The sequence below is a fragment of the Aythya marila genome, assembly GCF_965140915.1.
Source record: "Aythya marila genome assembly, chromosome: 2".
NCBI classification, from domain to species: domain Eukaryota; kingdom Metazoa; phylum Chordata; class Aves; order Anseriformes; family Anatidae; genus Aythya; species Aythya marila.
Genome location: NC_139043.1, coordinates 64,842,766 through 64,854,374, shown reverse-complemented (window position 1 = coordinate 64,854,374; position 11,609 = coordinate 64,842,766). Strand labels below are relative to the sequence as shown.

General features: G+C 42.8%; 1 protein-coding gene across 2 annotated transcripts; it reads left to right on the top strand.

Annotated features, from left to right (window-relative positions):
• Nucleotides 1-4,301: 4,301 nt before the first annotated feature.
• Nucleotides 4,302-10,556, top strand: EDN1 (endothelin 1). 2 transcript variants are annotated; one of them, XM_082753257.1, is made up of 5 exons: nt 4,302-4,635; nt 4,739-4,880; nt 5,851-6,009; nt 6,276-6,383; nt 9,051-10,556. In XM_082753257.1, exons 1-5 carry the CDS (start codon nt 4,572-4,574, stop codon nt 9,181-9,183), a joined length of 606 nt encoding a protein of 201 aa, XP_082609383.1. In that variant the 5' UTR covers nt 4,302-4,571; the 3' UTR covers nt 9,184-10,556. The 2 variants fall into 2 exon arrangements, with proteins under 2 accessions (XP_082609383.1, XP_082609382.1); XM_082753256.1 differs by lacking the exon at nt 9,051-10,556 and adding an exon at nt 7,722-8,893.
• The last annotated feature ends 1,053 nt before the right edge of the window (nt 10,557-11,609 follow it).

Below are 11,609 nucleotides of genomic sequence, written 5' to 3'. Positions count from 1 at the left end.
CCAGTAAAGGATGGAGATTCTCCTTAGTCCTCCTTTTTGTGTTGATGTATTTATAAAAACGTTTTTTGTTATCTTTAATGGCAGTAGCCAGATTGAGCTCCAGATGAGCTTTGGCCTTTCTAATTTTGACTTGCTTCAGTGAGAAGTGGATATTTTATCTCACAACATCCAGAGGCAGGTTGTGAAAGTAGGGGCAAAGTCCCTGTTAACTCTCACCTAAAAGTTCCACGGATCCTTTATTCCAAGATTATTTAAAACATTTTTTTCCCACCTGATGTTTCCCCTCTTCTAAAAAATTGGCTTGGCTTCCAGCAAAACATTTCCCTGACACTTCCAGGTCTTTGTTGTGGAAAGTACAGGCAGGAGGAAGGTTTCACAACAGTCCCTCTGAAACCCGAATCCTTGCAGACCATGTTTTTTGCGTTTCTGGTAACAACAGTTTAAGCTCTGGGAGAAACTGTGACCTTTGCTCAGTAAAGTTGATTTTCTCCTCTATTTGAGTGCTATGCTAATTGGATTTCTGCTACAACTGAGTTTTAGCTGCTTGCTTTCCTTTCCTCACCAATCCTTCACCCACCTTTACCACAGAGATAGAGTCAGTGGTAACCAAAAGGAGTGGAGAACAGAGAAAAACCTGCCACAGAAGCATTTTCCTCTTCCTTAGAAGTCAGGGCTCTAACAGCACATAGTTGAAATGGTTTCTAGTCACTGACACCTAGAGCCAGGACATGTACGGTCAGGAAGAGCTTTATTTTCTCACCTGTGGACAGGCCTTTTGTACCAACCATCATATAGCTACCACCCTCCTTCCCAGTTTAAATACGATTTAGTATGCAGAATGAGTTTTGGAAGGAAAATGACCATTGGTGGGATTAGGGAGGGGAGAGGATTCTGGTACATATTTCAAACAGGTGGGACTGTGGTTTCTGGGTTAGTGGCTAACTCTCTACCTCTCCTCAGTGCTTTACCAGGTCTACAAGTGTGATGTGAGGTGTGCATCCATGTCCTTTGAGAAACCTCACTAGTTGCAGATGGGGAGAAATGAGGAAAGTTGGTTCACCAGAAATTATGCTTCTACCCAAGAACCCCAATAGCAGAAGTATCTGTGAAAGGAATTACTTTGTAGGCTGGGTAGTCACAAAGGAGAATAAGGTCATTTCCAAGAAGTCCCAATTAGTTAGCTCTTAGTTGCATGTTATGCAAGGAAAGGGAAGAGTCCCCTTCCCCCTCCTCTTGTGTAAGAAGGGGCGGAAGAGGACTGGATGGCCCATAAGGGGAGAGAAAGGTGCAAGAGAGGCAGTCAGCGAAGGGACAAGTTATGCAACTTTCACTTAATTGAGAATTGTGTTTCAAATCTGCAGAAAACAGCACATTGCTCTCCTTGTTCCCTGGACAGAAAGGCACAGTTTTACAATCTCCTTTTATTGTTTTGCTGATAAGCAGGCATTTCACTTGTCTGACACTATACAAAATGTCCTTTAGTAAATTCAGTCAGTGCCATGGCCTTTTCCAGCTGGAACGTTAAACCAGATCCTGGCTGGCCAGCTAAGTTTTTACCCCATAACAGATTGTTGCAGCTGTGGCTGGCCAAGGTACCTGAGCTAGAAAGGGAAAAAGTCAGCTTCAACTCCTGCTTCTACCCTTGCCCAAATGTGCAGTGCAATTATAGTGCAAGCTTTGAGACCTTTGGGACAAGCTGGGTTGGCATGCACAAGAACAACTTGAGTACATGACTTTGTATTATTGTCCATGACTTTGTATTTCCATTCTGCAAACTGACTGCTAGCCAAAGTTTAGGCCTGCTCTGCTTATTTTGCAAGAACCCTCTATGACCTATACAGACTCCTACTGTAAACAGCTATAAAGTTAGCAAATCTTCCTTCTTTGGCAAAACTCCCAAAGAGTACTTCTGCCTGGTACCTGTGTCCAAGGAAGGGTCAGGGGTTACCTCTTCCAGGGGAAACCCATCTCCTGGCATGGTAATCTCCATTGCCTGAAATGACCCATCTGGGTCACTGGCAATTGAACACAAATTTGTTTTTGCATTACTCTGACAAGCAACAGGATTGTTTGATTCCCGTTCAGCTCAAGACCTGAAAGCAAAGCTATCAGAAATTGCTGAATCAGAGGACACGGATCTCTGACAACAATAATATTTGTGAATCTTAAAAAAGAATATATATATTAAAAAAAAATAATAATCTGAAGTTGTTTTTGTTTTCTAAAAATAAATAAATAAATAAATAAAAAAGAACAGCGCCTTCTGAGGTCCCTATGATTACCATGTTTCTTTGTTAGTCAACGGAAACATGCCATTTTTGCCACTTAGCAAAATACTTTCTAACAAGACATTATGACAAAGATGAAAATACCTTGCATTGGTATGAATAATTTTGGCTTTATGTGAACATATTAGAGAAAGAAACCTCAGAAAAAAAAAAATATTTTAAGTGCTGGCATGTTCTTAAGTGATAGACCTTCTGTATTTTATACAGAAATGATAGCTATCTTTCAACCCACACAAATGCATTTATTTTTCTTTTTTTTAAGCATAAAGCAACCAAAAATCTTCCACCTGATTACTATCTGAGCTTTTGGATATCAATAGAGTTTATTATTTCAGTGGGTTATGATTAGTTTTTATTTGTGTCTAGGTGACCTCTGCTGGTAGATTCTTATTATTACTGTAATCTTATCATTCTTATCATAACTGTAATAATACTGTAATAATAATTATTATTAGGAAAAAAATCTTCACTAAAAGGGTTGCGAAGTATTGGAACAGGCTGCCCAGGGAAGTGGTTGTAGAGTCACCACTGGAGGTCTTCAAAAAACATGTAGAGCTTAGTGACATGGTTTAATGGCAGTGCTAGGTTGGACTAGATGACCTTAGAGCTCTTTTCCAATCTGAATGATTCTATGATTCTAATTCACATGTAAGGGTATAGATGCATTGATATTCTGGTAAGTACTACCCTACATTCACAAGAAAACATACAATCCTTGCTCTGAAAAATAGACTCCCATTCTGTAAAGGTGTAAACAAAACAAAACAAAACAAAAAAACAGCCCCAACCACAAACCAAATAAATAAGAACAAAACAAAACAGAAGGCAGTTTTTAGAGAAACATTTACAAATATCTAAGAACATCTCAGGATAGGGTCACTGGCGTTTATTCAACATAATTGCCTGAATGCCAGCTATTGCTCGGAAAGCCCCTGAATTTCATCCTGCAAGGAGGTTATACCAAGGAAAGGGTTAGTCTCCATTTGCATTCTTTCCTTGTACGCTTTCTCATCCCAACTGCTAACAGCTACTGTATACCAGCTAAATGGACCTTTATTCTGACTCAGCATGGCTGCTGACAGTCTGTCCCATATGCTACAGCAGAACAGGATAATATGATACTTGATAATAATAGCCATTCACCTCAGGTATCACAATGCAACTCGCAGCTAACAGCCTTGGTCTTTGTGAGACCCAAGGTCACTTCTATTATTACAGCACAGTGCAAGGAAATGCCACAAATACCAAGAGGGCCTTATCTGTTTATCATAGGTGAAATTGGCACGCTTTGCAGTACTATGGCTCCATGTCGGAGCACAGGCTTTGAGTTCATACAAGTTTATAACGCGGGGCTGGCTCTGGCAGCCCAGACAGAGCTCAGCGTGTGGTGCATGTGTGTATTTACGATGACATTGCTGCGACCATTTCTCAAGCACTCAGCTGCCACACCGACAGCAACAGTGCCTCAGGACAAGGCATCAGGTGCAGATGCGCTGGAAAAAACTTGTTTTGGCCATGTCCTGCTCATGGCGGGAGCCAGGGGCACAGGCCTGGCATGGGGCTCGCCTCTTCCTTGCCCCGCATCCTTCGTGTAATGTGCCCAGTCCCCTACACGGGCTTCGCTTTGCCTGTCACGACAGAAACGCGAAGTTAGCCAACAGCCTGTGTCACGGCTGCCGCCAATCCGACCCCGCACACCCCAATGGAGCCTGAAGGGGCCGGGGTCGGGCCAAGCCCCGAGATCCGCCGCGACACCGCCGTGCCGCGGCCAACCAGTACAGCCCAGTATGGCCCAATACCGCCCAGTACTGCCCTGCCCGGCCCAGCCCAGCCCAGTCCAGCCCAGCCCAGCCCAGCCCAGCCCGGCGCGGCGCCCCCCGCCCCCCCCGCCCCGCCCCGCCGCCCCCCTCTCCCCCCCCTCCCCCCCCGGGCTCCCGCTCTGAAGTTTGCAGGCGATTTCCTCTCCGGGCTGGCCTTATCTCGGGCCGCACGTTTGCGCGCGGTGACTAATAGCGGCACAACATTGTCTCGGGATAAAATAGAGCCGGGGCTGTTTACCCGCTCCATGGGGGTTCGCTATAAAAGGGCGCCGGGGGCTGCCGCGCCAGCCAGACGCGCCGGGCCGCCCCAAGCTGCCGCCTGCCCCCGCCGCCAGCGGGAGCCAGCGCCCTCCGTCCTGCGGCGGCCACAGCCTTCTCCTTCCGTCTCCTTCCCTCTTCTTTAACTTTGTTTCTTATAAAAGGAAAAAAAAAAAAAAGGTTTAGCTTGAGTTTTGCTCCCGCTATGGATTACTCGCACGTCGTCCTCCCGCTGCTCTTCGTGCTATGCCCGGGGCTGCTGTCGGCAGGTAGGTGCAGCCTCGGGACGCAGCGGGAGGGAGAGGGTCGGGGGGCTGGGCACTACACTGGGCTGAACCGAGCCGCGCTGAGCCTCTGCCTCTCCTTCCTTAGCCCCCGGAGCCGAGGTGGGCTCCGCTCCACCGCCCCCCGCCGCCCTGCACCGCCGCGCCCGGCGCTGCTCCTGCTCATCGCTGCTGGACGAGGAGTGCGTCTACTTCTGCCACCTGGACATCATCTGGATCAACACCCCCGAGTGAGTGGGCCGCCGGGGGTCTGCTGAAGGTGGGGTGGGGGGGGAAGATAAAGTGGATGGGGGTATTCGGGGGGGGTGGGGGTGGGGGTTGCTGAGGAACCTCAAGATCCCCCGCGGAAAGAAGGGGGAGAAAGGAGTGTTTCTGTGTTTCTGTGCATGGGGTCTCCTACTGCTTCCCCCCTACACCCTGTTTTTCTGCCGCATTTAGTAGCAAGGCTGTTCACTTGGAGAACGTATTTGAGCACCTAGAGCGAGGGGAGAGAGCCTCATAGCCCTAACGCACCTGTGCTCCCAAAATCTAGGCAAGTGTTTCCTTTGGGTGCTGCCCTGCAAGGGCTGCAGGTTGCTTTTCACCATGAATCAGAAACAGAATGCCAAAAGCATGTTTGTATCACTCTGATTTTACATGGCCATTTTTCTGAGATGTTACGAAGCTGAAAGGTTTCCTTTGACACAGGGTGTCTTCTCACCAGCTCTCGCTACACTCTGCTGCAGACTAATGCATCTTGCATGTTAATAGTAATAGGTGCAGAGTCTGTTTCTGCAGACTCCTTTCCAAAAGGTAGCAAGCTAGAGCCTCACCTAACACTGCAAACACTGACTTTGGCAATCTGTTCTACTGCTGGAATTCCTCTGAGGATATGTGCCTCACTTTTATTGCTTCTCTCAGTATTGGCAGTTACCAAAGTTCAAAGAGATGAGGCTCTATTGGTTTCTATTGCACAGAGCGGTGTAGCAGCTTTATGAAATCACAATTAAAAGGTCATTAGCCTTGCCAGTAGCCATGTTAATCACTATGTTGCAGGTTCATCAGAAACATTTACATGGAAATTATGACCAGCAAGGCATTGCCAAACCCACAACCTTTACTCGTGCAATCAATCCCATCAATAAGATTGCCCAAAATACCCTGCTGTTCTGAAGCCACAAAATTATTTGAATAACTTTCATGTTGTCTGTTTGATCATAGGAAGACCGTTCCTTATGGTCTTGGAGGCCCTTCTCGATCCAGAAGATCTCTGAAGGACATGGTGCCTGAGATGCTCACTGAAGCCAGCAGCAGATGCCGATGTGCCAACCAGAAAGACAAGAAATGTCTGAACTTCTGCCAGACAGGAAAAGATCTCTGGTGCGTTTATTGTTGCTACTCTTTAAAAGGCAGCACATGTGAAAAGGCTGGATTGTGGTAGACTTACTCATTTTGGCACTTGCTGAGTGAATAATCTTCCCAAAGCCTTGCCTCCTACCTGGGTGCTCATGCTGCTATGATACATACTAGGGTTTGGCCCAGATAGATGGCTTATTACATGCCTTGAGAAGTGGTTGATGAGATGCCTCGCCTTGCGGACTGCAGACTTGTTTTTTTTAACAGCTGCATCTTTTTACTTCTAATAGGGCTCAGTCCACAGTGGAGATGACCTTGCATCATCGCAGCAAAGGTGGCAATTGCATTGGACCCAAATGCATGAACCAACAGTTTGTTGACAGCAGGAAGATTAAGAGGTGAGTTTCCTCTCATCCAGCTGTAGTTCCCTAGAATAGCAATAGAGAGCACCATTCACCTCCCTTTGGGTCAACACAGGCATGGCTGTTGATTTCAACTTGAGAGTTCTGAGGGAATCAGTGAGGATATTTTCAGGGCTTTTGTTCATGCTGTGGAACCTTAGCTTGTGAAGACAAGGGTACTGAGCTCTGCCTAGCCTCATCCATTTGCTTGTGGGGAGCAGATTTGGTTGTAGGTTTAAAGATACCCCAGTTTTCAGAAGAGTATAAAATTGTATTCTGGCAGAAATAGCAGAACCTGATACATGAGTGTGTACAGGCATTATCACAATTACTTAAAAATAGTACGTCCCAACTATTCTAAAACTAAGTTGAGTCTGAATACTTTTTATTAGATTATTTGCTTCATCTCACTGGGGGAAAATCCAGATTTGAATACATGGTTTCTTCTGACTGGTGTGGCTGCTTATCCCTTATGTTGTCTGATTAAAACTGTGTATGATGAATACAGGATGCTAGCAATAGAAATGACTGTAGAGAGGCTGAGAAAACGGAAAATAAATATTAAATGAATATTCAAGCCCAATTTGACTTCTGAAACTGAGAGTAAATTCCAGGACTGCACTTTGAAATCCATGCAGAAAAAGTTGAGTGGCAATAGAGAGCAGTATCCCTTTCCAGTGCAGTTCAAAGAAGCATACCTTGGACTTGCTGCACCCATGAACCCCACAAGATGCCAGAAATCAGCTTTGGAGCTGAGCATCAGTACAGTTACATCACCTCTGGTGTTCAGTCTTCATATATATGCCCATGTGAAAGTGCAGCATACAAAAGTTCACCCATGCAAACGTAGGCTCTCAAGTGCTGCTTTCAAAAGCAAAACAGGGTGTGCGGGATCAGGTAGCCTGGTGATTTTGAGTGAGACTTTGGCCCTGGAGTTGTTAAATCATTTCTGAAGATGAGACTTACTTCTTAATTCTGGTATGGGCCCCATTATGGGTCCAGATCTATTTTACCTGAAAGAAAAGAAACAGTCAAAAAGAGTAATGTTGAAGACCTCTTGGTTGGATATATGCTATTTAAGAAAGTCAAGGGCATATAAAGTTGAATAAATATTTCAACATATTTTAATGTTTGGATTGAAATTCTAATTCACATATTTTGAGTGGCTTAGGTTAGCGTAATTCTGGCGGTTGTATAGCAGTCACTGGTTTCTGAGGATCCTATGGTAGAAATTGAGGCTAGGGTTTAGTTAATCAAACCGCTGAGTGTCTGCACACTGGACATGCATCTTCATTATTCATGTAATAATAAGGGTATATTTCTTATTTTTTGCAGGCTGGAGGCCTTTGGTAACAGTATCAAAGCTTCCTTCAGTATTGCAAAGCTGAAGGCTGAGCACCAGAAAGGGTGGAAGTTTAAACATAACAGGGCAAACAAAAGGCAAAGCATCTGGGAAAGCCTGAAAACATCCTAGTGGGAAGATCACCCCAATCTTTCTCCATCACATTTGCTGCCAAAGCATCATCAAAACTCTCCTTTGACTTTTAACATGCCGCTACGGCAAAGGGCCTCTGTCCAAGTGTTTGTGCAGCAGAGCAAAACACTGAGGAAATCCCATATATGGAGGTATAAAAGCAAAGGATTTCATCCTTCTGGAATTCAGACAGATGGGTAGAGGGGGAGAAAGGAAATCCACATGTAACATGTTAAAAGCTATCTCTATGAAGAAATAGTTGAATATTACTTCTGGAATGTTACTCATCAATTGAGCAGCTTTCAGGGTCTACATCAAATGCATTTTGCAAGGAAGACCTCGCAGATGTGCTTAAAAAGGACAGAAAGTAAGATCTGAGCGGACAAACTTCAAAGCAAAAACTCTATTTCTTGACTAAAATGCAAAAATGAAAGCCACAGTGTTACTTTAACCAGGACTTACTGCATATATACATGTCTACCTCCCATGCTGTTTGTTGCACTCCTGCTAGAGCATTTTTACACCTTTTTATTGCCTTTAGTAATCAGTAGCAACCCTTTGCCTTTTTTTTTCAGAAGTCTAGTTTACTTGTACAACTGGAGTTAACTGAATGTGGGTTAGATGCTGTGCTTGTTTGCATAGGTAGAGTTCTTTGGTTTTGGATACCAAAGGACTGTTCAACAGAAAATAAGCATTAGAGAACACTACTAGATTTCCCATAACAATGATATCTTGATAACAAGTTCTAATAATAGAGGTTGTTACGTCTTACACGCCACCAAAACAGCACTGGAGCAGAGCTGTAACAGATACTGTTGTTGGGTTCATTCAGCGCTTTGTTTGGTATAAATGTGTAGAGACAAAGGGTTGTCTTAAATTATGTAAAAGGCTAATATTGGGTGAATGTTTATATCAGTGAATTTGTTCACATTGATGAATTTGCTGACAGGTTTGATTGAATTTTATGTGCTTAATTTTTAGGTGGTATGTATTTATATTCACACAAGTTTTTCATTATATTTACCATGTTGAATACACATTGAAGTAGGCCATATTGGTCTATGCATGTTTTATGTATTTCTGTATGAAATTGGGAAGTGCTTTATGCCTATCAAGGTAAATATTTTCAGAAATAAATATTTTTAATTACTGTATTGGCTTGTTTATCATGTGCTCTGCTTTTTTCCTAGGCCCATGGTGATGGAGGCAGACTGCCCCACATACAAAGCTGACCTAAATGAGGTGTATGCCCATGATTGCTTTTCTGACAAATTAGCAAGATTCCAGCACCGACAGTTTAGACCAGGGCTGTGCCAGATGTGAAACAACAGGCATTACTTGTTCTAGCTTAATGCTTCCACATTGAAATTTATTGACAAAATTTGAATTGGCCAAATGAGATTAGACTAGAGAAACACTCTGTCACATGGCTAATGTTATTTTTCATCCAATATTATAAATTCCAGTGTTGGATATATCGTATAATTAAAATATGGCCAATAAGGGTTGGATATTGATGAACTAGAGGAGAAAGATGAGCACACTTTGTGGGCTATATTGGGTTCAGCATGGTTATGCTAGTTATTACCATGCTATCCCAGAAGTCTCGTCTCTTAAAGATGGAGACCTCAATGCGACCTGGCCCCAACCCAGGAAAGAGCCAAAGCAGTAGTAAAACATTGCATATCTCCAAATGTTTTGGGCTATATGGGAAAACAAAACAAAAGAGTTAGTTCATACTTGCTGGATGAAAATGAGGGTTTTGTGCATGTGTGAGGGGGGGTTGTTTTGTTTTTAAACATTTACAAGCAGATAAAAGGTGTGAGACACAAAAGCTGATTATAGTGGCAGTTAAAAATTGCTGAAATAGTTCTGTATTTCTTGTTGATGTTCACTTGCTTGTAGAGTGCTTCATACTGAAACACCAGAAGGCTAAATGCAGCTATTATACCGTTTCCTCCAATACACTCTGCTGCATTTTGGGCAACAATTGAATTGAGAGGTGGCAGTGTTGGCAGCCCAGCTCTGTATTAACTGTGTCTTGCCCTGGTTTGCATTAATAAACTGGACCGAAAACCAGAATTTAATAGTCTGTTTGTCTCAAAGAATAAGCAAAAGGGAGCATGAAGTATTCTATCTGAAGGCTGGCTCACATACAAGTAACAGGATCTGTCCCAAAGGTTTGATCCTTCTTAACCTGAGCTGCATGGCAGAAAGAGCCTCAGTAACAGGGCCAGAAACCCCCGATTAAAAAAAAAGAAAAAAAAAAGAAAAGAAAAAAAAAAAAAGAGGCATGGTATGTGCTGGGATTTATGGCATGGAATATGGAGCAGTGTAAAAGTACATTATGATTCATAATAAACTGCACAAAAATATGTTCTACCTGAAGCCAATGGAAACATTGTGCTGATTGTGAAGGCAAAGCTGCAAAATCGGGGCTCTCATTATTTTAACTAGAACTATTCTCAATTTTTCTCTCACAAAGTAAACCTTTCATGGACACTGTCTATTTTCAGGTAAGTGATAGATTTCTCTAATTCAGGATGAAATCTGAGAAGGACAAATGGCAACATATAGAGAAGAGGGCTTTCTACAGTGGCAATACCATAACAGTCCCAAAATACACCTGATATTATAGCTCAGATCAAGAACAAGAAATAGCCCAGTTCCCAAACTGTTACCAAGTTGTATCTCCATCTTCTCATTTTTCCTGGGTTCAGCATGATCATTTCTGAAATTGTAAAAAGCTTCACAGCAAAAGACTATTTCTCTCCTTCCAAATATAAGCTTGCTGTACTTATTTTCATTCAGTGCAATGTGTAATCTTACTTGCTCAGCCAGTTTATTTTCATTTTCTCTGGATAAAGGTTGTTTTGACCGCATACCAAAACAAGGTATACAATAAAACAAAGCTTCGACATGTGAGTCAGGCTTGAAGTCAGGAAAATAATACAATGCCACTGAAATTCTTTCCATCTTATCTACATAATTCTGACCTAATTTTTCCAGAAATGGCAACTCTAATCTGTACCATGTTATCTTGAACTACCCCAAAATAATTCACACAGGAAGTCCTAATGTTGCCTATAGAAGTTACCAAATACCAACTTCTTTGTTCATTTCCTTACATTAGGATAAATTTAGCCACTACAACACATTTCCATATTTACAAACAGTATTCAGACAGTGGTTTGTGCAGCTCAGTCCATCTGATGTTTACTTGCTTCACACTTAACTGTTTGCCTCTGTGTATAAAAACTATATCAATTTCAACTTCATCTGCATTGTGGTGTTATTATTAGGTTCCTTGGGTAGAAATCCAGCTTTCATTCTCGACTGATAACTTTATTTAATTTACTGTTCTTCCTTTGTGACCTAGGAAACAAAAGGACAGAGTTTTTGATTAATTAGATGAGAATGCTTGGAAGCTGCGATGGTGAGTGTAAGTATGTGAAAAGACAGAATGCCTCAGATAAAGTACAAAGATACTGGCTGGATCATTTTTCCTGAAGTCAACATCATGCAAACGAGGTTTTGGAAGCCTATCTAGAATTGGTATTCATGTTTTACTCTAGTTTACATCTCTGATCAAATCTGAACTAGGTGAAAAATGATAGGGGAGCCTATTTTTCTATTTCTCAATATGGTTAAACTGTCAGCTGTTATGTCTTCATAGCATGCCTGGGACAATCTCCTATACTCTGATCAGGTCAAGAAGACCTGATTCTATCTGAAGTCCTCTGGGTCAG